Genomic DNA, 27,424 nt, shown 5'->3' with positions numbered 1-27,424 from the left:
TATTACTAATTGTAAAGCTCGCACCCACCACTGTGAGCTGTACTCTCGTGTAGGGTGGTCTGCTCTGGCCACACGGAGGCTTTGTCATTGGTATATATAAGGCTATTCTTGGTGTGCTTCCATCATATTTATGTTCACTTCTTATGAAAAAAAGTGCTGGTCATTACTCTCTCCGTTCTCAGGCTGTTGTCTTGCTTTCTGTCCCACATGTCAGTACTGAGCTGGGTAAAAAGGCCTTTGTTTATTCTGCTCCCTTTACATGGAATTTGTTGCAGAACAACTTAAAACTTAGTAAATTGATTCCTTTGAGTGTTTTTAAGTTAAGAATGAGATGTTTTGAGTTGGACTCCCTTACATGTCAATGTTTTTAATTGAGATTTCATTGTAAGTGCATAATTGGCTTTCAAACTGTTTCTATTATTAATTTATGTGTCTTTATTCTCATGTTTTTTGTGTGTCTTTGTACGTATGTAATGATGTGATGTAATTCAGCTGCCTATCTTGGCCAGGTCTCCCTTGCAAAAGAGATTTTTAATCTCAATGGGCTTCTCCTGGTTAAATAAAGGATAAAAAATAAAAAATAAAAAAAAATACCATCTGGACCTGGGGCCTTGTTAAGCGGTGTGGCCTTCAGCTGTCTTGATATGTCAGATAAATTAATTTTAAAATTATTAGAAATACTCAAGGTCTTTTTAAAAATGGTTATCTCATCAATGACCGAGGATGTATCCAAACGATAAAAAAAGTCATTAAACTCATTAGATAGAATTAAATCATTGTCAATGTTTCCAATTGGAATATGCATCTTTGGTACTACTTACTGCAGCCATACTCTTAATTCCTTTCCAGGCAGCTTTAAGATTACCTTGCATGAACACATCCTCAATCTTATTTTTATAATTATTTTTAGCGATTTTAATTGCTCTTTTAACTTCCCTATTTATCTGTTTTTTCTCCTCATTGGTCCCCACAAAAAATATTCTCTTCTTCTCGTTCAATATACATTTTAACTCCTTCGTGATCCAAGGTTTATTATTAGGATACAGAGTGATCTTTTTCGTAGGTATAACAGAATCAACACAGAAAGTGATATATTTAGAAATGGTAACCACCTGATCGTTCAAATCAGAAGATGTATTCAAAAACATATTCCAATCGGTGCAATCTAAACACCCCTTCAAAACTTCAATATTAGAAGGTGTCCATTCTTTCACATGTCGTATTTCTTTCTTCACTTGCTTCACAATGGGAATGTATACAGAAGTCAGTAAAATCATATTGTGATCAGCTGAACCAAGAGGAGGTAAAGACAGAGACCGATACGCTCCCGGGATGGGACCGTAACATCTATCCAAGACTTTATCACCGCGAGTAGCGCAGGTAACATATTGATGGTAGCCTTTTAGATGTTTGTCCATAATACAATTGTTAAAATCCCCTAGAACAAATTTGGGAGCATCTGGGGATAAATTATCAAGTTTATCTAGGGTGTTTTTAACAGTCTCAAAAGCCACATCAAAGTTGGCGCGTGGATGAGTATATACCACAATAAAAAACAGCTGAGGGAACTCACGAGGGAGATAAAAAGGACGTACTGATATTGCAATGAGTTTGATATCTGAGTTACAAATCTTAAAACGCACCATTGCTGTTTTACACCAGCTTTCCTTAATATAAACACACACACCTCCTCCTCGACTTTTGCCTGTTGTATGTTTGTCTCTGTCAAGTCGAATAGGTGTTCCAAAACCTTCAATCTTTAAAGTACTATTGTCAACTGAATCATCCAGCCAAGTTTCGGTGAATACCATCATGTGACTGTTTCTATATTCGTGCATAAAACTCACATTGGCTTGTAGTTCATCAAGTTTATAGCGAAGCGAGCGTACATTGCTTAGGAGTATTCCAGGCAGCGGGATGAATCTTTGAGCTCTCTTTAGTCTGTGTCGAACTCCACCTCGCTTCCCGCGTTTCCTCCTAGTTTTCCTTTTCAATTCCTGAGTGTTTGCAGAAGACTGGAGAATTTCTTCGGGAACCTCCCAGGCAGGGTCGACAAAGCCGGCATTAAAACGCAGACCCATCAGAAACTCCCTGGTCATCACTGGCACGTTCTCCACCGAAACTCCGCCATTCACCAAAACGGTCGCATTTCCCCAGTTGATCAGCAGTAACATAAGGAACACCAACTTCCACAGACTTATTTTCTTAGAAAGTGATAAGAATGAATTAAGAACGATAAAAAAAAGATTTAAAACAGGACAGAAACCAACGTACACAATTGAGGCACACACGCATGAACTTTAAACTTTAAACTATCCTTGTATCTCTGTAAAGCTGCTTTGGAACAATCTACATTGTTAAAAGCGCTATATAAATGAAGATGACTTGACTTGACTTAATAATTTTTTGGTGAAATTGCAGCAGTGCACCGGTGATGACTTGGGCCCCATCAGTCCACAGTAAGTAGGCCTGTCACAATAACTACTTTTTGTTGTGCGATATATTGTCTCAGAAATAATTGCGATAAACGATATTATTGTCATTTTAAGACCATTTTATGTCACTGAATATATTATCATAATATACAGTAACAGCATAACAATGCAAGTAGGCCTACACACTATCACATGACAACAACCTTTTAATTCCTTAGATCACAGAAATTAAGTGTCAAAAAATAAATTTTTAACTTGAATAAGTAGTAAATAAACATTTTATTAAAAAGCAATTCCAATAGGGTCCTCACACCATCGGTGCTCAGGCCCTAAAACACACTTGCAAATGCACAAAAGGCACTTATGGAGATTTTCCATTTCCCCTGTCCTTCTTTTCTCTGTGAAGAAAGGGTGCACACTATTGCTGAAAACACAAACCCTAGCAGTCAGATGTCCATATGAACAAAGACACAGAAGCTTCCAACAGGCCATGTCTGCTAAAACTGTTTTTCTTTAGTGTGCACCATTTTGCGCTGTGACATTTATATTTGCAGCAGAACAGTGGATAAATGACAAATGACACCCTTTTCACCATGTCGATGGCCGCTCTGTGTATGAAGGAACTGCCCGAGCCCCGCTGTTGGTGACATTCATTATGTAAACATAATAGGCGATATATTGTGTCACCAAAAACTATTGAGATCATGTACAATTATTGTGTGATTAGTCAATATATTGATTATTGCGACAGGCCTAAGTAGGGGTGCTGGAAAAAATCTATTCATATATGAATCGCGATTCTATCTTCTATTTGCATTTGCATATTTCTAAAGTGTTATACTTCTGTAACTTCACAGTACTACTTAAAGTTAATGACGTTAATCACAATAAGCCAGGAACAAGGACTCAACGCAGTGCTCTTGCTGGCGGACACAGAACGAAATACGGGCACTCTCACATACATGCGATCTCTAATTCAGTTCTCTTTCACAGCTACACACACAATTATGTCGAAATGCACATCGTGTGGACTGTGGAGTATTCAATGTAAACAGAATATGTAATGACCTACACGAAATAAAACAAATGGGAGAAAATCAGATGTGTAACTATATCCATGCATTCATTCTTAAAGGGACAGCAGCCAAACTGTTGTCATCCGTTTCATTAATATTAATTTAAAAAAAGAAAAAAAATACTGCTTTTGACTAAATCACTTTTGTATATTTAATATGAATTAATTTATATTTAATTCATACAGTGAAGACTATACAGTGTTTTGTTTTTACAGATGATTATTCAATTTTGGTAGTATTTATTACTACATGTTGAAAAATTTTGTTTATTTAATTTGTATATTTTTTCTTTTGTATTTGTCCAATTGTTTGTAATTTGATGCTTTGTTCCTATTTTTAATATCAAAAATAAAATAAAATTAAAGCTGCAAGCAGCATTTATCGGGGTTCAAGCAATTAAGGCCTTTAAGCATAAAGCATCAAAAGTTATTACGTTTTATTTAGCAAGCATGTAACCACTGACATCATAGATGGAGAAGACCATTTACAGCCAATACAGGCAATGTACCATAGGAAATATATGGTTCTCTTACGAGAGTTCTCTCGTACTGCGTTTTATCAAAACGCTACGGGAAAAGTCTCTTTTCACGAAACACTGAAGCAAAAAATTATCCTTTAATTTTCATATATGTAAAACGCGTTGCGGCAGCAGCAGTCAGCTATGGCGAGACGGCTTGCTCGCTCATTGGCTGCTCTGCGGCAACTGCTTAAGCCTATCGAGCGAGGCCTGAGATGACGTCAGGCCAATGAGGGCGCTTCGCGCCCTCCTCGCCACTTCCCGCCGAAACGGGCGTGGCTTACCTCTATAAAAGGAGCTCGAGAAGGCTGATTCACTTGATTTTAATCTCTTCAGCGAAGCGCACGCATCGCTGGATCACGGAAGCAAGCGTCGTTCGAAGCAAGCACTTCAGCGGGACGAGCCCTCGAAGCCGCTGGCCAACGCCGCCTTCTACAGGCAGCCGTACCTGCTGCGCTTTCCGACGCCTATATCCTTTATTGCTATTGCTCTGTTTTCTGTGTGTGTGTGTGTGTGTGTTCGCTGCAACACTCACCCCTAAAAGAGCTGCGTCTTTTTCAAGACGCCTTCTCAGGCAGCGCTCGCGCTCGCTCCGAGCCAATTGCCTACGGTGACTCTGAGGACTCGCCAGGCATCCTTTCCGAGGCTGCCCTTCCTGGAAGCGGACGGCGGGATTAGTTTTTCTTTACGTTACAAGAAAAGCTACCCTGCCTCTGCACGCGTCATTCACCGGCGAAGGAGAAAAGAGTGTTCTTAGTCCCACCGTTGGTCGGTCTGAACTCTTTTCTCTCACATTTCTCAGTTCCCTGTTCGGCGACTGGAAATATTATTGCAGAAAGTGAGTCTGTTACACGCTTGCCTGCCAGCAAACGCCGAAGAATACATGTTGACGCCGCTTTCAAAGCCTGTATCCCCCTGTGGCTCAGTGGTGGAATTATAGTGTCTCCATGCGGGAGACCGGGGTTTGGATCCCGGTCTAGCGGCATATATATTTATGCCGCCAATGCTTTGCTCTGTAAGTCCCCTGAAGGCGACTGCAGAGATGCATTTTGCAGCCAGCGAGCGCGTAGTACCCGCTTGCCTGCAACCGAACACCGTTTCTACGGTTCCCGCGCGTCACTGGCGAAAGAGAATGGAGTGTTTTCAGCCCCGCTGAATCTGGGCGATTTCCACTCTTCTCACATTTGCAGGCGTTCTGAAAATGCAAATCACTCTGTCTGTTCCCCGAGAGGCAACTGCAGACGTGTTTTTTGCTGCCCACGAGTACGTGGTACATGCTGTCTATGTATCTTCACTGTGGTCCAGTGGTAGATTCTTAGACTTGCACGCGGGCGATCGGAGGTTCGAACCCCAGGCCGGCCGGCAGAAAATATATATGCCGCCGAATGCAAATCACTCTGTTTGTTCCCCGAGAGGCAGCTGCAGATGTATTTTTTTTGCTGCCCACAAGCACGTGGTACATGCCTGACAAGCAAACGCCAGTGCGGATAATACTCGCGCTGACTTTGTCAATGTATCTTCACTGTGGTCCAGTGGTAGATTCTTAGACTTGCGCGCGGGCGATCGGAGGTTCGAACCCCAGGCCGGCCGGCAGAAAATATTTATGCCGCCGAATGCAAATCACTCTGTTTGTTCCCCGAGAGGCAACTGCAGACGTGTTTTTTGCTGCCCACGAGCACAGCCGATGATGCTATATGTGTAGAGAAGATGCCCACTGCTAGTGCCCATCCCTACACACTAGCACAGCCCTTCACACAGGGCCCGCGCTCATATATTCGACTCGGGTCGATCACGCACGCAACATAGTGAACGTGCCCACTGCCTAGTGCCCACAAACACTATGTTCTGCATGCCTTGTGGTTTCTGTAAAGACGAAACCTGTGTGCATTCACTCTGCTCAGACAGACAGTGCACTCATTGCAGTAACTGTGCCCGCTCTCCCGCGCCCACACTTACTCACGGTATTTCTGGTGTCCCGGCCACGGCCGATGGTGCTATAAATGTAGTGTCGATGCCCACTTCTCAGTGCCCATCCCTACACACAAGCACAGCCCTGCACTTAGGGCTCGCGCAAATAAAATCGACTCAGGTTGATTGCGCTCCCCACATAGTAAAAGTGCCCACTACTCAGTGCCCACGAACACTATGTCTATCAGATCACAGGCTCTCTGTAAAAACGAGACCTGTCAGCGCGCGCGCTGCTTACACAAGCAGCGCGCCCCAAGCAGTAAATGTGCCCGCTCACAGCCCACATCTACTCGCACACATGAGTCCCACGGGACTCGCGCAGCCCCCCCTCACTCAGCCAAACACTGTTGTAAGGTCGAGGGCGAGCGCTCCGCCCGCTGTATTAAGCGCGCCCCCCGCCTCAAATGCCGCAGGCATAACGCCTATGTTTGTGAGCCCCATAGCACCTCTGTCGCACGGCGAACAGAGCGCGCTCTGTATCCGGCCCTTAGCCAACCATGCAGATGCATGGGCAGCGCTTCCAGGGGTTTCGGACTGGGTCTTAGGCATTATAAAGAGAGGCTTCTCGCTACAGTTTTGTCGACGCCCTCCGCACTTCACAGCGCGCGTCGAAACTTCGGTTCCGCTGAATGTAGCACACCTACTTCGCGCCGAAATATCAAAACTGATAAGCAAAGGGGCGATAGAGCTTGTTCCCCGAGTTCAAAGCGAACAGGGGATATACAGCAGATACTTTCTAGTCCCCAAAAAGGACGGCGGTATCAGGCCCATTCGGGATCTCAGACGACTGAACAGAGTATTAGTGAAACGCCGTTTCAAAATGCTCACAACCAGCAAAATTCTCGCGCATGTTCGCCGAGAAGACTGGTTCATGTCGATAGATCTGAAGGACGCATATTTTCAAATACAGATAGCGTCACATCACAGGTGATTCTTGAGATTCGCCTTCGAAGGTCAGACATACCAGTATACAGTCCTGCCTTTCGGCTTGTCCCTGGCACCTCGTACATTTACGAAATGCATGGACGCAGCGCTCGCTCCTCTCAGACTCAGAGGCATGCGAGTGCTGAACTATTTGGACGACTGGTTGATCCTAGCCCAATCACGATCTCAGCTCATAGAGCACAGAGCCATTTTACTCGATCACCTCGAGAATCTTGGTATCACGGTCATTTGGGCGAAGAGTTCACTGAACCCCAGCCAAACGATTCCGTTTCTGGGTATAGTTCTGGACTCACAGTCTATGACAGCGCGGCTGTCGCCACAGCGCGTGCTGAACATTCAGCGCGCGGCGATGTCTTTCCGCCGCGGCGCTTTCACCCCGCTCAGAAAATTTCCTCAGCATCGTCAGTTCTCCGGCTGGGCTTGCTCCGCATGCGCCCGCTGCAGTTCTGGTTGAAAGCGCGGGTTCCGCGCAGAGCGTGGGTGTCCAGTCATTTACGCCTCAAGGTCGATCAGGACTGTGTCACAGCCCTGGTGCCTTGGATGGCGAAAGACTGGTACCAATCAGGTGTAAGCCTGGGGACTTCCTTGAGGGTGAGGATGGTGTCTACGGACGCATCCACCTCGGGATGGGGAGCGCTGCTCGAGGGCAGACCGTCCTTCGGCCTATGGTCAGAACGGGAAAAGCTCCAACACATAAACTGCCTAGAAATGCTGGCAGTGCACAACGCGCTGACGCGTTTTTGTCCCCACATCAAGGACCAACACGTCATAGTCCGTTCGGACAACATGGCAGTGGTGTCCTACATAAATCGCCAGGGCGGTCTGAATTCCATACCCCTGTACAGGCTGGCGAAACGCCTCCTGCTATGGGCTCAGCACAACCTGCGCTCGCTGAGAGCAGTACATGTGCCCGGGCTGCTGAATGTGGGCCCGGACAGACTGTCCAGGAACAACGTTCCTACGGGCGAATGGTCTCTACACCCACAAACAGTCCAGCTGTTGTGGGAGAGATTCGGCAAAGCGGAGGTGGACCTATTCGCGTCCCGCGAAAACGCTCACTGCCCCGCATTCTTTTCAAAGACCGACAGCGCGCTGTCCCAAAAGTGGCCGCGCTGCCTGCTATACGCTTTTTCCCCCATCTCCCTCCTGCCTCAGTTGTTGGAACGGGTCAGGAAAACGAAATGCCCAGTGCTGCTTGTAGCACCGTTCTGGAAGAACCAGGCATGGTTCCCAGTTCTGATGCAGTTAGCAGACATCGCTCCATGGCCAGTGCCGTTGAGGAGAGATCTCCTCTCGCAGGCCAGGGGCTCGATCTGGCACCCACACCTGGAACTATGGTCCCTTCATGTGTGGGCGCTCAACGGATACCCGTTGGTCTCGCAGAGGGAGTCATGAATACCATCACGGAGGCTAGAGCGCCGTCGACCAGGCGACTCTATGCTTCAAAGTGGTCGGTTTTCTCCGGCTGGTGTACAGCTCGGAGCCTTTCACCCCTCGAATGTGAGGTAACGGAGGTTCTCTCCTTCCTACAAGAGCTGTTGGATAAGGGCAGATCCCCTTCCACGCTCAAAGTGTATGTGGCGGCTATTTCAGCGTTCTCCGGTTCAACGCTGGGTCAGTCACTGGGACGGAATGATTTAGTCATCCGCTTCCTCAGGGGAGCTAGGAGACTGAATCCACCCAGACCTCCTTCAGTCCCTATGTGGGACCTTTCTACGGTCCTGGCGGCCATGAAAGGTGCCCCTTTCGAGCCTATCCAGTCTATTAGCCTCAAACATTTGTCTTTCAAAACAGTGTTTTTGATGGCTCTCGCTTCAGTGAAGCGCATAGGCGATCTGCACGCGCTCTCTGTGAGCCCGGCATGCTTGGAGTTTGGTCCTAATGACTCTAAAGTCATACTCAAACCTAAGCACGGCTATGTGCCGAAATCCCTCAACACGCCTTTTCGGGCTCAGGTTATTTCCCTGGCTGCCCTGCCGGCATCGAGTGAGGAAGGGGACTCGAGTTTTCTTTGCCCTGTTAGGGCTTTAAGAGCTTATATGTCCCGCTCTGCTGTCTTCAGACAGACAGAGCAGCTCTTTGTCTCGTTCAGCGGACGTTCCAAAGGAATGGCTGTTTCGAAACAAAGTCTATCCAGATGGATAGTTGACGCCATAGCGCTGGCTTATACTGCCAAGGGCATTCCATGCCCGTTGGGAGTTAGAGCGCAATCTACAAGAAGCGTTGCTTCTTCGTGGGCTTGGTCCAGCGGGATTTCCCTACAGGATATATGTACGGCGGCAGGCTGGGCCTCTCCGTCTACATTTATCAGGTTTTATAACCTAGAGGTTCCCGCCTTACAGGCTAAGCTTTTGTTGGTGTAATCTGTTCAGCCGTCTAGTCAGACCGCTGAAACCCATGCGCAATGCGCTACCGACTATCTTGGGCAGAACTGTGTAAGACCCACATTTCCCACATTAGTTCAGGTTCCCTACCCTGTCTATGTGATGTTATACTTGCGTCTGTGGACATGTCTATTCTACGACGCTACAGTATAGGGAATTAAGGCTCCCACCCTTATTCCCTGACTCTGTGTGAGTCAATCTGGTGATTATGCACTGTGTGCCTGAAATAGCTTCCGGTGATCAGTGTTTTTATCCCAGCACGCACGGCGTTTTGCAAGGGGTTCCCGTAGCGTTTTGATAAAACGCAGTACGAGAGAACTCTCGTAAGAGAACGTACTCGGTTACTAACGTAACCTCGGTTCTCTCTAGAAGAGGGAACGAGTACTGCGTTCTCTGCCGTGCGTACGGTTCACTCTGGTTCGCTTCGGCGATCAAAATCAAGTGAATCAGCCTTCTCGAGCTCCTTTTATAGAGGTAAGCCACGCCCGTTTCGGCGGGAAGTGGCGAGGAGGGCGCGAAGTGCCCTCATTGGCCTGACGTCATCTCAGGCCTCGCTCGATAGGCTTAAGCAGTTGCCGCAGAGCAGCCAATGAGCGAGCAAGCCGTCTCGCCATAGCTGACTGCTGCTGCCGCAACGCGTTTTACATATATGAAAATTAAAGGATAATTTTTTGCTTCAGTGTTTCGTGAAAAGAGACTTTTCCCGTAGCGTTTTGATAAAACGCAGTACTCGTTCCCTCTTCTAGAGAGAACCGAGGTTACGTTAGTAACCGAGTACGTTTTAAAGCTTTTTAACAATTATAGCGCCACCTATGGTCTGATCTCAATAAAATTTTGCATGCTTGTTAATGATGTTATGCCAGATATGTTCACCAATTTTTGTGAAGTTCTGAGTTTTTATTTAGGATTTATAGGCTTTTTAATGTATTTTGCCACGCCACTTTTATAAATTACCCTATTACAGCCATCCAAATGCAAAAGTTCAACTTTTTTTTTGATAATTATTGATCTAGAGAGTCCAGAGAATTGTCCTAGACTGGTTTGGTTCCGATCGGGCGAAAAACCAGGGACTAGTCCGCAAAAGTAGGTTTTAAACATATTCACGAATATTTAATGAACGGTTTGATTGACAGCAATGGTTCTTGAGGCAAAGCTGTTCAGCATGAGCAGATCTATCAAATGATATGCATTTTGTGACAATAAGTGTAACACCACGTGATTACAGAGCCATAAAAACTCGTAAGCGCCAACTAGTGGCCGATTTCTTTCAAAATTCTTACAGACCTCTAGGGCCATGAGTCGAATATGCCCATCGAGTTTCGTTCCGATCGGCCTCCGTTAACCTTGTCTTATGCTGCGTTCACACCAAACGCGAATATGCGTCTGGCGCGAGTGATTTCAATGTTAAGTCAATGGTAAGACGCGTTTACGCGCGTCTGGAGGTCTTGCGGCGCGAATGAGGCGTTTCGCGCAGCGCGGTAGACGCGAATTCGCCTCATTCGCGCGAATTGAGCGTTTGGCGCGTTAAGCGCGTTACGCGCGAATGATTTTATTAGTGCTATTTACGAATTCGCGTCTGCCGCCCGAGTTGAAAAATCTGAACTTCTGCGTCAATTCGCGCCGCGTTAACCAATCAGGAGCCTGCTTGCTGCTGTCACGTGGTGAACTGACAGTTTATAATGTTATTTTATGTTTGGCCTCAATAAATTATTTTGTAATATGACTAAAATGCACAACAAAGCAAATAATCTTTCACATAAAAACTCGATTTCAATGAGAGATACTCATTTTGTAATGAATGCTATTTATTCCATATCTATTCTAGATTATATGAAACTTTATTAATCTAATGTAAAGACAACAAACACAATATAAAAACTTTTCAAAAAATCACAGGACAGGTTTCACTTTTGGAGGCTGGCTCCATTTATTATCAAAACAAAAATAAATGACAGATTAGGTGCGGGAGAGGGTGAACCTCGCGCCGGGCTGTACAGCGCGGGCTCGTCAGGCAGCGACCACTCGAGGCCGAGGCTTTATACGGCCTACGCTGTCCTCGTCAGCGTCCTCACCGTTAGGTCCACCAAACCTACCTCCTGAAGCAAATTGTGAAACTCCTGAAACCCTCCGGAGGGTTTGGTGGACCCGAGTACAGCCACGATGTCCCCTACGCAGCTGTTTCTGCTCTCCAGAGCATATACGAGCGGTGACTCTCTCGATTAATGCTATTGCTAATGCTCGATAAACATCTAAAAAAGATGGCCGCCAACAGGTTTCGAAACTCTCGCTCCCGGAATTCGCCTTTGATGCGCGTGATGCACGTAAATTTTGCTTCAAACTTTTGATTTTACGCGCGAATGCACACAAAGTGGTCACGCGTTTAACTAGACGCGGCAGGCGCGAATTTTGACGCATATTCGCGTTTGGTGTGAACGCAGCATAATAGGTGCTCAAACTTCATTGGCCGATGGCGGCCATGTTTTTTGAGATACGCCAATGTCCTCATAGACATACATGAAGCCTTGGACCAAGACACTGCATACCAATTTTCAAGTCAATCGGACTAACGGTCAGGTGTTTATATGTTTTTTTGTGTTATAGCGCCACCATGTGGCCAATCGACGCGATTTTTTTACTGTGACCCCAGACTGACTTCCTACACATGTGTGTCTAGATTGGTGAAGGCAGCTCATTTACTTCTCGAGTTATAGCCATTTTAGTAAAATAGGCTCCTCCCACAACGTTAATTTTGCATCTCCTAGCAACCGTGAATGGAAATTTCCACTTTTTTTCGATAATTATTGATTGCCAGACTCTAAAGAACATTTCTGCACTTGTTTGGTTCCGATCGGGCGAAAAACCACAGACTACTTCGCAAAAGTAGGTTTTTGACAAAATTCAAAATGGCGGAAAAATTTGCATACCGGAAATGAAATCGGAGATATACGTTTTGTCCGTCTTCAGCCAAGGATTACAGTGATATAAGACACTTGAGTCTACGACAAACCGTCTAGGAGTTATTAGCGATTTCATACTTTTGCTTACTATAGCGCCACCTATTGGCCAATCGGGATCATAATTTGATAACCTCTCCTCGATTTTTGTACTACCATCTGGCAAAGTTTCAAGTCTCCAGCACTTACGGTTTGGGCTGCACGATGCGTTTTACGGAGGAAGAATAATAATAAAAATCAGGGCAATTACAATAGGGTTTCAGCACTTTGTGCTTGAACCCCTAATCAGCACAATTACAATAGGGTTTCAGCACTTCGTGCTTGAACCCCTCATAAAATTTCTTTATTACAAAAGACTGTGTGTAATGATTGTAGTCAGCTTAAAGGGCATTTGTTTTATAATATTGGGTGACTAAAATGAGAAGACAAACCAAATAAATTTCAAGGTTCACATTTAATTCAGTAGGATTTTTTTTTTTTTTTTTGACCTATTAAACTGTCTACTGCAGTCAAATAAGAAAAGTAACACAAAACTACAATCAAATATATACACATATCGAATCTAAATTTTGTTCAAAATCAAGAATCAATTTTAACTGAATCGTGACCTCAAGAATCAATTTTAATTGAATCGTGACCTCAAGAATAGATTTTAATCGAATCGTGAGGTCCCAAAAGATTCCCACCCCTCGTAAGCAGGGTCTTACTGTATATAACGCTATTTTGACACTAACCAAACCAAACATAGTAAGGAAGTTCATTGACTTTTCAACTGACCTTCAAATCATGCAGTAAAAGCAAGTCCCTTTTATGAGGATTGCAGTCTTCCCTGGAGTTGTTGGAGCCCTTTATAGAACTCATGTTAACATCATGGCTCCAACTGTAAATGAGGAGACATATATTAATATAAAAGGATTCCATGACATCAATACTTATTTGTGATAATTTTGCACAATGCAAAACAAATATTTTAAATAAATGTACATTTATTTGTGCCAGAGGCAAAACACTAACACAGCACACAAACTAACACACAAAGGCACAAACACCAATAGTCTTAATTTGTTGTTTATTAGGTATTTATGAGAAATTGAATTTATTTTGAAGCATGCTGTAATATGTATTATGTTTTATCTCTGTTTTAATGTTTTAACATAGGTTATATGTTTGGATGTGCCCGTGATGGGCCCGTGATGTTGTGTGTTTTAAGCCCTATTGAAATAGCCCCCTGTGGGATTAATAAAGTTGCGAACTATATACTAAAAATGTTCCAATCTCTTAATTATATGATTTTATTATTATTATTACATTCATTGATTGGTGTCATGCTGCCGTGACTACCCATCCAGACTCAATATTGGCTGATTTAAAGGTTTAGAGGTGCTACCTCAGTTAGCACTTAAGTCTTAGACTTTGCTGAAAGTTGCTTTTAATTTCTTTATAAATAGCTCCTACTCTTACATGTCCTACTTAAAAAAAAAAACTTAAAAAAAATTCAACATTCAACAAACATTTCAGTCAAAGCTTAAGCCTATTCTTAAGAGTATTTTTGAGTATCTCTGCTGTTTTCATTGTATGTATCAATTACCATTTTATCCATTGCATTTATTGTCTCAGGTAAACCGCTTACAAGTCTGAGGTCATGTCTGAAGCCAGTTTTCATCTCAATCATAATCGGTCATGTTTCTTGTCTCTTTCTGCCCCTATAGCCATTGAAACTCAGAGCACCAGTTCTGAGGAGTTGGTCCCCAGCCCTCCTTCACCTCTACCCCCTCCTCGTGTCTACAAACCCTGCTTTGTCTGCCAGGACAAGTCCTCGGGGTACCACTATGGTGTCAGTGCTTGTGAAGGCTGCAAGGTAAACATGCTATTCAATACCAAATGGAACCCCTTCAATAAATATTCAGGTTTTCACGCCTGCACATTCTACTACCCTGGCCCCAGGTCTGCCCACTAAACAAACTAAGGTTCAAACCCATTTGTGTTAAATTATTTACACTGAGTGCTGTAGAGCTTCAGCCTAAGCTAAATTATCTTGTTTAATGCTGTCTGAAAGTCTGATTGTGGAGTAATGCAGGTCTCACAGGTTCTTGCAGGATATCTCAACATGAATACACTCTTATGCCATGCTAACACTATCAGTGTTTATGGGATTGACGACCGCATTTTCTTCAAAATGTCCTGTCCACACAACAGCCTACATTTGCAGCACAAATTGTATACCCGAGCGAGAGCAGAGCATTTGAGTTTCACACAGACCACAAAACTGATGAGAGCAGCTCCAGTGTATGACAAAGACTGGATCTAAAACCTTCAGATGACACACAGCTCATATGCACTATTTCTTTTCAGAAGTTATTATGATACAAATGTATATGTAGCTACTTGTTTAAGATAAGAGATGTTATCTCTAAATCTCTTTACACAAGCACTCATCAATGCGGGTGTCTATTGTTGTTGCCATCTCCAGTAGTTTGTCATTGTTGTTGTACCATCTCATCGGTTTATTTTGAAACAACAACAAGTGAACTGTGAAACAACAAGCCTTGGGAAACGTTGCCACCTTATGAACAAAAAAATTAGTGCAACAAAAAAAAAAACGTCTCGGGTTACGACTATAACCCTTGTTCCCTGAGAAGGGAATGAGACGCTGCGTCGAGAATCGACACTTTGGGGAATGCCTTCAGCGTGACGCGTCTGAAGCCTGTATGGAACTAGTCCAATCTTGATTGGTGTTGCGTCATGACGTCACTTGTGATGCGGAAGCTATAAAAGGATGCCGGATCACAACAGCATCAGCTTCTGATTGGTCGAAGCAAGTCGTTCTCAGGAGCGTGAGAAGTGTGGCCGAGGGACGCAGCGTCTCAGGGAACTAGGGTTACAGTCATAACCCGACACGTTCCCTTTCGAGGGTACTCGCTCTGCGTCGAGAATTGACACTTTGGGGAACGAAATGCCCACTGCGCCACACTGAGAGATATATGCCCTGGTGTGAAGCAATGTGGCACACTCAAGACGAGAGAACTTGTGAACCCGGTGTAGAGGGCAGATCCAGACTGTAATGTTTTATGAAGGTGTGTGGGGAGGCCCAACCTGCGGCATCACAGACCTCTTGAAGGGAAACCCCTGCCAGCAGAGCTTTAGAGGAAGCCACTCCTCTGGTTGAGTGGGCTCTTATCAGAAGAGGCGAAGGCAAGCTGCGCGCCTCGTAAGCTGAAGAAATAGTTTCTACTATCCATCTGCTGATAGTTTGCTTTGAAGCAGGGGAACCCTTCTTAGGTGACCCAAAACACACACGTAGCTGGTCCGACTTCCTCCAGCCCGAGGTTCTTTGAACATGGGCATCCAGGGCTCGGACCAGGCATAATAAATGTAGTTTAGCTTGCTCATCCGACACATGCGGTGGAGGATGGAATGCCTGAAGAATCTAGACTGTGCCACATTTGTCAGCACCTTAGGCACATAGCCGGGTCTAGGGTGGAGAATGACCCTTACTCTGCCAGGAGTGAACTCGAGGCAAGAGGGAGCAACGGATAGCGCCTGCAGGTCCCCAACTCTTTTTAGGGACGTAATAGCGAGCAGGAAGGCTACCTTTAAAGATACAAATTTCTCAGACACCTCATCCAAGGGTTCAAAGGGTGCCAGAGATCCCCTCAAGAACCACTGCCAGGTCCCACGTGGGGACCCTGGACTGGATGACAGGCCTCATCCTCCTAGCTCCACGAAGGAAACGTACTATAAGTGGGTGTCTCCCCAAGGTGCCCACCCTTAGAGGCGTGTGGAAGGCAGCCGCCACATAGATCTTAAGCGTGGATGGGGAGAGCCCGTCAGAGAAGCGACTCTGGAGGAACTCCAGCACTGAAGCCACTGGACAGTTAACTGGGTCCAACTGATGTTCTCTGCACCATAAGTTGAATACATTCCATTTTAATGCATACAGTTTCCTCGTGGAGGGGGCTCTAGAGTTTAATATTGACTCGACAACCTCAGGTGAGAGACCAGCATTTATGAGTTGGTCCCCCTCAGGGGCCAGACCCACAGCTTCCACAGCTCTGGCCGAAGGTGAAATATTGTGCCCTCGGCCTGAGAAAGAAGGTCCCTCCTGATCGGGATTTGCCACGGAGGGCCTGCTAGAAGAGCCATGATGTCCGAAAACCATACTCGGGCCGGCCAGTACAGGGCATACTAGGAGCAAGCTGATCCCGTACCGCCGGACCCTCTCTAGAACCCTTGGGAGCAAAAGCGCTCGGCCACGCCTGCACCATGGCATCCAGTCCCAGAGGAGCTGGATGCGTGAGGGAGAACCAGAGCGGACAGTGAGAGTTCTCGTGAGAGGCGAACAGATCCACTTCCACCTGACCAAACTCCCTCCATATCAACTCCACCATCTCGGGGTGGAGTCTCCATTCCCCGGGCCTCATCCCCTGCCTCGACAGGATGTCTGCTCCCACATTGTTGTCCCAGGGAATAAACATTGCTCTGACTGAGAGAAGTTTGCCCTGGGACCACAGAAGAACCTGATGTGCCAATCTGCATAGAGGGCGCGATCTCAGGCCCCCCTGTCGATTTATATATGAGACCACCAACGTATTTTCTGTTCGCACTAGAACATGATGGCCTCTGAGGTCCGGAAGGAAATGTCTGAGAGCCAGAAATACTGCCAACATCTCCAGGCAATTGATGTGCCATGAAAGATGATGGTCCTTCCAAAGCCCCCTGGTGCAGCGGCCTTCCATGACCGCAACCCAGCCTGTGAGGGATGCATCCGTGGTCAAAATTTTTCTCTGACACGGTGCCCCTAACACAGGACCTTGAGACAGGAAACACGGTTTCTTCCACATGACCAAAGAACGAAAGCATCTGCGCGTTACTTTTATCGTGCGAAATGGGTTCCCCCTCAGGGAAAACCCTCTGGTCCTGAGCCACCACTGCAGGGCCCTCATATACAGCAGGCCAAAAGGAATCACGTTGGACGCTGCTGCTTGAAGACCCAGAACCCTTTGAAAATGTTTGACAGTGATGCCCTGGCCTAGCTTGATACTCGTTACTGTGGTCAAGATGGTGTTTATACGAGCAGGAGACAACTGTGCCCGCATCGTGACCCGTACTACCCCAGGAAAATGGTTCTCTGTAGAGGAATTAATGAACTCTTCTTGACATTGAGTCTTAATCCTAAGAACCTTAGATGATTCAGAACAACATCTCGATGTTGAACCACCATTTCCTCTGACTGTGCCAGAATGAGCCAGTCGTCGATGTAGTTGAGGATGCGAATGCCTTGAAGTCTCAGAGGAGCAAGAGCAGCATCCATGCATTTCGTGAAGGTGCGAGGTGACAGTGCTAGGCCGAATGGAAGAACTGAATACGCTTTTCCCCCAAAAGTGAACCTTAGAAACTTCCTGTGTTAGGGAAGGGTGGATATGTGGAAGTGAGCATCTTTTAGATCTATCGTGACAAACCAGTCCTCGGACCTGATCTGACTCATGATAATAGGTATGGTTAGCATTTTGAACCTGAATCTTCTCAGAGACCGGTTCAGTACCCTGAGATCTATAATAGGACGTAACCCCCCATCCTTCTTAAGAACTATGAAGTACTGGCTGTAGAACCCGGCCTCCCTCTCCTGAGGAGGAACCTGCTCTATGGCTTCCTTTGTTAAGAGGGACTGAACTTCTTGTTCCATGACCAGACCCTGCTCGGGGCTGACCAGCGTGTGCACTACCCCGCTGAACTTTGGTGAACGATACTCGAACTGAATTCTGTACCCCTTTTCCACTGTGCGCAGGACCCACTTATATATATTTTGAAGACCTTTCCAGGTGTCTAGATAATCTACTAGGGGGACCAGTCTCTCGAGACTGACCTCTGGTGTTATATTTGGGATTTCGGTGACCTGAAGCAATTGACTGGCAGGAACTAACCGATTTAATTTTTCTACAGGCCTCGTGAGAGGGAGCCAAGTTTGTAATGATCAGCCCAATCGGTTGAGTTACATGGATTAAAAATGGAGTCAGATTAAACTGTGTGAGGTTGGGAGTGTTTAAAAAGATGAGACAAACAACAGAAATAGAATGAATAAATAAAATGTATTTACAGTGATCACAGGGAACTTAAAACAACACAATAAAACTAAAATAACTGTTAAAAGAGTGCATTTTCACCGTAAATCCATTAGAATCATACCCCTGGTTTCACAGACTAGGTTTAAGCCTAGTTTCAAACTAAAATGCATGTTTGAGCTGTTTTAACTGAAAGCAACTTTTATATTTAGTGCCCACGTATTTATTTAATTGTTGAGTAGCTAAGTAATAACATCCTTATTACTTATGTGGGTCTGTGCCATGTAGATCCACCCCTGGATATTATTAGCTGAAAGTAACGACGCAGTGTGAAAGCAGAGGCCGGCAATCACACATGCGAAAACAGGCAGAAATATTTGCGTGCTTTCAAGGTGAGAATTGCGGGGAGTTGTATCTTTGTGAATATGTATCTTCATATTTACTTGTAAATATTAATATACAATTCTATAGCTCTGATTGATTTTAAAGTGTCATTTGGCTGCCCGCCACTAAGATGGGTCATTGCCCTCTTTGGCTTGCTGAATGTTCAAGGCAAACTGTCTGCTTAAATACACTGAAATAAGAATGCGATATTTATCTTTCAATCAGTACAGGCCATTCACACATAATTGATTTTTGCAGTTAAAAACTTGAGATGCAGGCCACTGCTGGTCTAGTTAAACTTAAAAGTTAAACTTATTGTAACATTTATATGTAACAAGCAAAATATTTATCCGAACTGATGCAGCGGAACTGATATCTTTCTCACATTAGTTTTTAATGTTATTTAAAGTACATTATGATAAATGTTTTGCTGGTTACATAGAAATGCAACATTTCAGCTGTAAATAAATTAAAAATGTTAGCTGGATAATGTTCATTACCATAGTGATGTATGTTTATGCTGAAAAATAATTATATAATAATAATTAAAAAACATCTTTCAAGTGTAGTTAGTTAGCTCATGTGATTTATGTTTCGTTCTTCAGAACTTCTGCTAAGGGAGTGTAGTGAGCATCGATGCTCCCTGGTTTTCATTGTGGGACTTTTTTGGGAGCAAACGTTTCGGTTCACTGGTAGGATTTTGCGATTGAGATAACAAATAACATTAGATTTCACTAATGTCTGTTTAGGTGTGTATAAAAACAATACTAACAGTAACTGTAATGGGGTTATAATGAGTCTATTGCATTTACAAAAAAAATGTATGACAGGAACATAACTAGTAGGGGATTCATGTGATTTTTTTTTTTTTACTTATTTTTTTATCTTTAATTTGAGGAATTAAACTGATCATTTAAAACTGTGGACAATGACTATTATTAACACTTAATTTGAGTAACATTTTACAATTTTTGGACATAATGTGTTGCATTGATTATACTTTCATACATTTTATTTGTTTTATAGTCATACAATAGGCACATTGCTCACTGCACAGGAGAACACTTGATACAGAATAAAAAAAAAAAAAAATGAAAATGATTTAGACTTATTCATCCAATTAATGATGAAGAACAAGAAGGTCCCCAGTTTGAGTCCCAGCTTAGTGTGGAGGCCTTTTTGTGTTTGTATGTTCTCCCAGTGCTCCAGTTTCCCCCACAATCCAAAAAAAACATGCAGGTTAGGTGAATTGTAGACACTAAGTTGTCCATAGGTGTGTATGCATGTTAATGTGTGTATGAGCACTGTGATGGACTGCAGCCTAGGATGCTGGGATAAGGATCCATCATCCCTGCAACACTCCAACGGGACAAGTTGATAATCAATAAATATATAATCAAAATAATCATACAAACCTACTTGAAAATAAGATTAAAGGTGCTATAAGCGATGTTACGCGTTTTTTTGGCCAAAACATTTTTTGTCACATACAGCAAACGTCTCAGGTTACGACTGTAACCCTAGTTCCCTGAGAAGGGAACGAGACGATGCGTCAATGACGCTTTGGGAACACTTCTGCGTGATTGCGTCTGAAGCACTTGTATCAACTAGTCCAATGGCGAGAGTGGGCGTCACGGGCGGGTGACGTGACGACCAGGAAAGGATAAAGGACATCCGGTTTAGAACCGCGCTAGCTTCGAAAAGGGCCGAAGCAAGTCGATCACAGGGATGTAGGAAGTATGGCAAAGTGACGCATCGTCTCGTTCCCTTCTCAGGGAACTAGGGTTACAGTCGTAACCTGAGACGTTCCCTTTCGAGGGAACTCGCGATGCGTCAATGACGCTTTGGGAACGAGAATGCCCAATACGCCATACGAAACAGAACCTGTCTGTGTGAATACTGCACAACTAAGACAAGAGCATTGAGAACCTGGGGAAACGCCCAGGTCAAAGTTGCAAAACCTTACGAATGTGAGCGGAGATGACCAGGCTGCCGCATAGTCAAGTCAAGTCAAGTCATCTTCATTTATATAGCGCTTTTAACAATGTAGATTGTCTCAAAGCAGCTTTACAGAGATAAATGTATAATTTAACGTAAGATTGTTTTGGCTTTATAGCGGTTCTTTAATAAAGTTATTTTCCAGCTAAAGTTAGTTTTGATTGATTCGCTTCCGTCGCAACGATCATTTGTTTTTAAATTAGGGCCGCCAAGACGACACCATTCTCTCTACACAGACTTTAGCGAACCTGTGAGAAACGCTGATGGCGTTCAGATGCGCATTAAGAACGCATACCACATCCTACAAGGATATATACATATATAATAAGGCTTCTAAGCCGCCATACTCCTGACCTGGTCTAAAAGCACCACGGAGGAAACAACCAAAGGTCCCCCTCCCCTCAGGGAAGTACCACCAAAAGGGACATGGTTGGCATTAAGGCCGCCACATGCACCCTCAGTGTGGAAGGGGAAAACCCTGTGGAAAAATTAACCAGCAGTAACTCCAGCACTGTACCAATCGGGCAGTAAACTGGGCCACACTGTCCGAGACCCTCAATATGAAGTGAAAACCCATCACAAAGTTTCCTCGTGGAGGGAGCTCTGGAGTGAAGTATGGTCTCCACAACCTCAGTTGAGAGACCAAAGTCAATGAGTTGGGCCCCCTCAGAGGCCAAACCCACGGGATCCAAAATCTCTGGGCTGGGTGAAAGATCACCCAATCCACTTGAGACTGAAGGTCCCTCCTGACTGGAATCTCCAAGGGAGAGCCGTCGAGGAGAGACACCGGGTCTGAGAACCAGTAGGCACGGCCAGTACGGTTGTACTAATAGTATAATCATCCATCCCGGCGGACCTTCTCCAGAACTCCTGGGAGCAGAGTAATCAGGGAAAGATGTACAGACGAAGCCTCGGCCATGTCCATACCACAACGTCCAGCCCCAAGAGAGCTGGGTGTGTGAGGGAGAACCGAAGAGAGACGAAGAGATCCACTTGTGCCTGGCCATAAACCCCCCAAATGTACTCCTCACCTCGGTGTGGAGCCTCCATTCCCTGGGCCTCAGCCCCTGCCTCAACAGGATGTCTGCTCCAACATATTTATGTATTACCATATTACCGATGTGTTGTCTGTAAGGACAAGCACATGATGGTCCCTCAGGTCTGGGAGGAATGTCTCAACGCATTGAAGACTGCCATCATCTCCAGGCAATTTATGTGCCAAAAAGATGATGACTCCTCCACAGGCCCTGGGATGAGCGGCCTCCCAAAACCGCTCCCCAGCCGGTGAGGGAAGCATCTGTCGAGATAGCAACTCGATGGCAAAGAGCTCCCAACACCGGAACCTGGGAAAGGAACCAGTATTTCCTCCATATAACCAAGGCGCAGAGACACCGCTGCGTGATCTTGATCGTACGAAGTGGGTTTCCCCTCAGGGAGAACCCTCTGGTTCTGAGCCACCACTGCAAGGGTCTCATGTACAGTAGGCCAAAGGGTATCACATTGGACGCTGCTGCCATGAGGCCCAACAGTTTCTCAAACTGTTTCATAATGCGTGACTGCTCATGTGAGATAGGAACCAGTATTTCCTCCATATAACCAAGGCGCGGAGACACCGCCGCGTGATCTTGATCGTACGAAGTGGGTTTCCCCTCGGGGAGAACCCTCTGGTTCTGAGCCACCACTGCAAGGGTCTCATGTACAGTAGGCCAAAGGGTATCACATTGGACGCTGCTGCCATGAGGCCCAACAGTTTCTCGAACTGTTTTACAGTGCGTGACTGGCCTAGCATCAACTCTTTTGTGGCTGTGAGGATAGCAGCTACACGAACGGGCAATAGTGTGGCTCGCATCGTGACTGAATCCCATACCACACCAAGGAAAGTGGTTCTCTGTAATGGAGAAAGCACACTCTTCTTGGCATTGAGTCTCAACCCCAAATTCTTCATCAGAGCGAGGACGACATCTCGATGCCGAACCGCTAACTGCTCTGATTCCGCCAGAATCAGCCAGTCATCGATGTAGTTCAGAACGCGTAGCCCTGCAGCCTGACGGGGCCAGAGCTGCATCTACGCACTTTGTGAACGTGCGGGGTGATAGAGCTAGACCGAATGGAAGCACCCGATAATGGTATTCTTTGCCCCCAAAAGAAAACCACAGGAACTTCCTTTGTAGAGGGAGGATGGAAGTAAGCGCCTTTTAAATCTATCGTGACAAACCAGTCCTCGGATCTGATTTGAGTCACGATCTGTTGAGTGTGAGCATATTGAACTTGAGTTTCATGACTGCACGATACAACAGACGGAGATCTAAAATAGGACGCAACCCCCCATCCTTTTTCGGAACAATAAAGTAGCGGTAATAAAGTAACAGTAAAACCCCGATTCTCTGTCGGGCGAGTACACCTGCTCTATAGCTCCCTTCGCTAATAGAGACTCTACTTCTTGCTCCATTACCAGAGCCTGCTCGGGATGTACTAACACGAGTAGCACCCCGTTGTAACAAGTTGGAGGAGAACGAAACTGGATTCTGTAACCTCTCTCTATTATCTGCAGGACCCATGGAGATATATTCGGCAGATTCTTCCACTCTGTCAGAAAATCTACTAAGGGTACCAGTCTCTCGAGACTGGCCTCTGATGTTATTGTAACAGCCACTTCGGTGACCTGAAGCATCCTGGCAGGAAACAACCGAACTGACTGTTTTTGAACCCCCCTAAGAGGGTGCGAGTTTGACACGGTGTCGTGGTGACACTGAGCCATGTGCTCGCTGGAGACCGCTGCGCCCCGAGACCAAGGGTGCGGGGTTGGCAGAACGGCCTCCTGAGGGCACCGAGGTGGGGCGGGCACCGTATACTGAGGTTAACACCGCTCCACCCCGGTCGGGGTTGCCACCAGAGGTCTGACACCAGTGGCATCAGGACCTTGGCCGAAGCCTTTTTCACAGAAAAACAGTCCTCAGATCCATCTTCTGCTTTAAAGGCTTCTGTTGAGAATGCCATTCTGGTCCCCAATCTTTCTGAGGGGGAGCACAGGAAATGACACTCTGCCTGTACAAGGAGTTTGTTAATGGCTAGTGCTGCTCCGCCCAGCAGCCCCATTTATGAAGTTATAAACTCCAAACTCATTGTACACAGGAGATTGAGATGTTTTTTAGAATCTTCAATTCCCTTAACTCGATGCTCAGCACATAATTTTACCATTTAATTCCTCCAAATAAAATGTAGTAAAAGATCAACCAGACAAGTTACACAGTCTGGATGAAATGCTGAACTTATACATGAATCTAACTAATGAAAGTCAGATAAGCAAATTTAAATGCAGCCCACTTATTTAATTCCTCAGAATCAAACAGCAAAAGATCAACCAGACAAGTTAATATAGTCTATGGCTGAATATATATTTATAGGCTATATAAGCTTATATATAAAAATAGATTCAACATACAATAAAATAATCCTAAATTCGTAGCTTGCAATACACTGTATCTCTTTAATCAATGCATTGCATTTGTATAACCACTGGACTCTTATTGCAGTCTTTTTTTAAATAAACAGTGCATGGGGAAACTCTTGATAGTGAACACACATCGGTAATGTTCATGAATGAACGTATCCAGTCCACTATTATTGTTATTGCAGACCCCGTAATCTACGCCCTGCCTCAGCACACGCGAGATCCGAGATCGAGTAAAAGAATCTTTATTGCAGACCCGTAATCTACGCGCTGCCTCAGCAAACGCGAGATCCGAGCCAAATAATCTTTATTGACTTTCTTCCCTCGAGAAGAAAGCCATCGGGAGCAGAGCTAAACTCTCGATAGTGCAAAAGATACACGTCGGGAATTTATGAATGAACACTGTCAGTCCCCTTATTTTACTAGAGCTGACCGTGCATGCTCCACTCCCAAACAAACAACACATGAATCGCATGTGTCCCCACTCGTAATGAAGCGAGGGCAGGGAGGAACACACAATCCAAAGCTGTTTGCTCCCCATACTCCTGTCTAGATATATAATATGCTTGTGGTTGTGGACATGCATCGATGCTCAGCACTCTACCTCCTCAGAGATAGACCGCTGAAACACCGGGCTCTCTAACCAGGACGGAAGAAGCCGCGGCGCGGGCTTCCGATCGCAGAGAGAGAGCGCTGGATCTCCCGGATAAAAGCAGAGAAAAGGCGGAGCCCGTCTCTAACCTCTCCGCGAGATCCATTTGCGAACCCACAATACCAACTTCCGTGCTGCCTCGGCAACACGGGGTCGGTACTGCGAGGAACGCGAGCCTGAACACCCTCCTCAAAGAGTGACAAGCGGGAACGGAGCGAGTACGATAGTAACTCGCAATGCTCGTAGTCAGCACCCTCGAGCGCTGACAGAACATGCTCCGTTCCAAACAAACAACACATACATCGTGTGTATCCCCACCCGTAAAGATAGAGGGCAGGGAGGAACACACAATATAAGGTTGTTTTGTTCGCCATAATATCTATGCTTGTGACAGACAACAATAAATAACACAGACAGTATAACACAGAGCGCTTGCTGAGGCACAGAAGCTGGCGCGGTTCTAAACCGGATGTCCTTTATCCTTTCCTGGTCGTCACGTCACCCGCCCGTGACGCCCACTCTCGCCATTGGACTAGTTGATACAAGTGCTTCAGACGCAATCACGCAGAAGCGTTCCCAAAGCGTCATTGACGCATCGCGAGTTCCCTCGAAAGGGAACATCTCCTTACTATCCGCTAGCTGCCTGTCCTCTGAACACACTGTAAAAAAAATGCGGTCTCTGTAGACAGCCCAGGCTCCACAAACGGCAAGAAAAACAAACTGGCCCAGTCTGGACCACAAAACATAACAAACAGTAGGTGCGTTTCCATTGCAGATTTGCGCAAAACTCATTTTGACTAAATGTCGACAAAAAACGATTGCGAAATGATGCCGTTTCCATTAACCGATATTATGCGACTAAAACTTCATTTTTCCTCTCGCGATAAGTCATTCCAAAAATCATAACAACGGACGTTGGTAGGTTTATATATCTCAGCCACCACACTGGCCATTATTATTAATCAAAGGAGCTGTATGTGTTATCCAATCATGGCAAGGAAAGACCCTTATACTTGAGAGCAGCACATATGAGGTGTTTCTGGGTGTTTCTCACTCATTTCTGCTTCGAGGACTTGATTGTGGCATTTCTTTGAGGTTTAGAAGTTAGCTAGAGGAGAGATGTCCTAGACAACGACTATCATTAAAAATGTATATTCTTGAGAATTTTGATATGGCCAACACACAACCAAAGAGACGACGTTCCGATGAACAAATAACAAAGAATAGGGAAAAGGAGAAGGAACGCACAAAGTCCTGAATTTACATCAGAAAAGCATTCAAAAGGTGGCGAGAACTCCTCTGGCAGAAGGGCTTCCAATCCGAAATTCAGGTGGCTCTGTTTTTGCTGGACAGGTGGGTAAATCCAGTTTGTTTTTTCTAAATGGTTCATGACTGTTTCAGGAAGCACGGAAAGGAGGGGGGTGGGGGGACGGGATGAGGAGGAGGGAGGGTCGAGCTAGCCTCCATTTTGTTTGACAATACTTTGAACGTCAACATGTGACGTCACCCAACATCACTTAGAGCACCTTTAATATAGTGATTATTAGACTTACATATCCATTTACACACTCATTCTGGACCTTGTGGTGAGAGAGAAAGGGAAGCAAAAATAGCATATCCAGGCCAGATTGCCTTTGAAAGGGTGACATTAACTAGCCTGGTAATACCAAACTCTGCTACTTCGCTTTGCTTCGTAGACAGAGTCTGGCATGGCATAATTGAAAAGCGTTTTCTTTCTCGCGGGGAGGCGCTTGTCTGAAGTTTAAAATCATTGGTTCCCGTAAGCCAATCACATAACGTTTGGTTATGGCGTGTGTTATGCGCATGCTCAGCCGCATCTAACTTCCACTGTAAACACATGTAGTATGATGCGAAAACAAAACCATCGAGCGAAATACCGGAGTGAACATGGCTGTGAACGACTTTTGCAGATTATGTGAAGTAAATCTACGCATCCACGGTACAATCAGTGTCTACGTCACGCCACGGCTCTCAGCCCGCCCTCTGTTCGTTGATTGGCCGGCTGTTTTCAGGCCGGAGGAAAACGGAAAGCTAGTATGCTGTCTCAGACTGAGTACAGAAGCGAAATGAAATTGAGCGGAAGTAAGAAGTCTGACGTAGTCAGGCTAGACATTAACAGCTTCAAAGGATTAGAATAAGGATTATAGAATATTTCTGTGTCAAATACAGTAACGTCCCTCTGGGCACAGCACCATTGTAAGGGACTTGTTCTAAGGATGAACTTCACGGAATAATAGGCTCAAGGGTGCTCTATAGCCACTGGGTCTAAAACACACACACACACACACACACACACACACACGTTTCAAGTTCTAAATACAGAGCCATGTTCTGTCAAAGAAAAATGCTAATTGGTAATTGTGCCATGTATGATTGTGTGTCTGACATGGGGAAACTTTAATTAAGTTCAATTCACATTTATTTGTATAGCGCTTTTCACAATACATATTGTTTCAAGCAGCTTTAAAGAAAAGTCATGTCAACATTACAATTTAAAGTGAACTGTTGATCAGATTGTGTCCAAGTAATAAATTTCAGAAATGTACATATAAAAATCACGCAGTTAGCTAAAATCATGTA

At 45.1% G+C, this 27,424-nt stretch overlaps 1 protein-coding gene across 1 annotated transcript in view; it reads left to right on the top strand.

Moving 5' to 3' along the window:
* Positions 1-27,424, top strand: part of LOC311299308 (retinoic acid receptor beta-like) — a gene marked incomplete at its 3' end in the record, with an annotated part of 380,652 nt that overhangs the window by 71,147 nt on the left and 282,081 nt on the right. Inside the window, exon 2 of the mRNA XM_084422816.1 lies at positions 13,989-14,137. Within this exon, the coding sequence (XP_084278942.1) occupies positions 13,989-14,137 (149 nt within the window). The remainder of the gene's footprint in view (positions 1-13,988; positions 14,138-27,424) is intronic.

Source organism: Rutilus rutilus (genome assembly GCF_951802725.1).
Source record: "Rutilus rutilus genome assembly, chromosome: 11".
Lineage (NCBI taxonomy): Eukaryota > Metazoa > Chordata > Actinopteri > Cypriniformes > Leuciscidae > Rutilus > Rutilus rutilus.
Note: the sequence above shows the minus strand (reverse complement) of the source record. Positions and strands in the feature narration are given on the sequence as shown.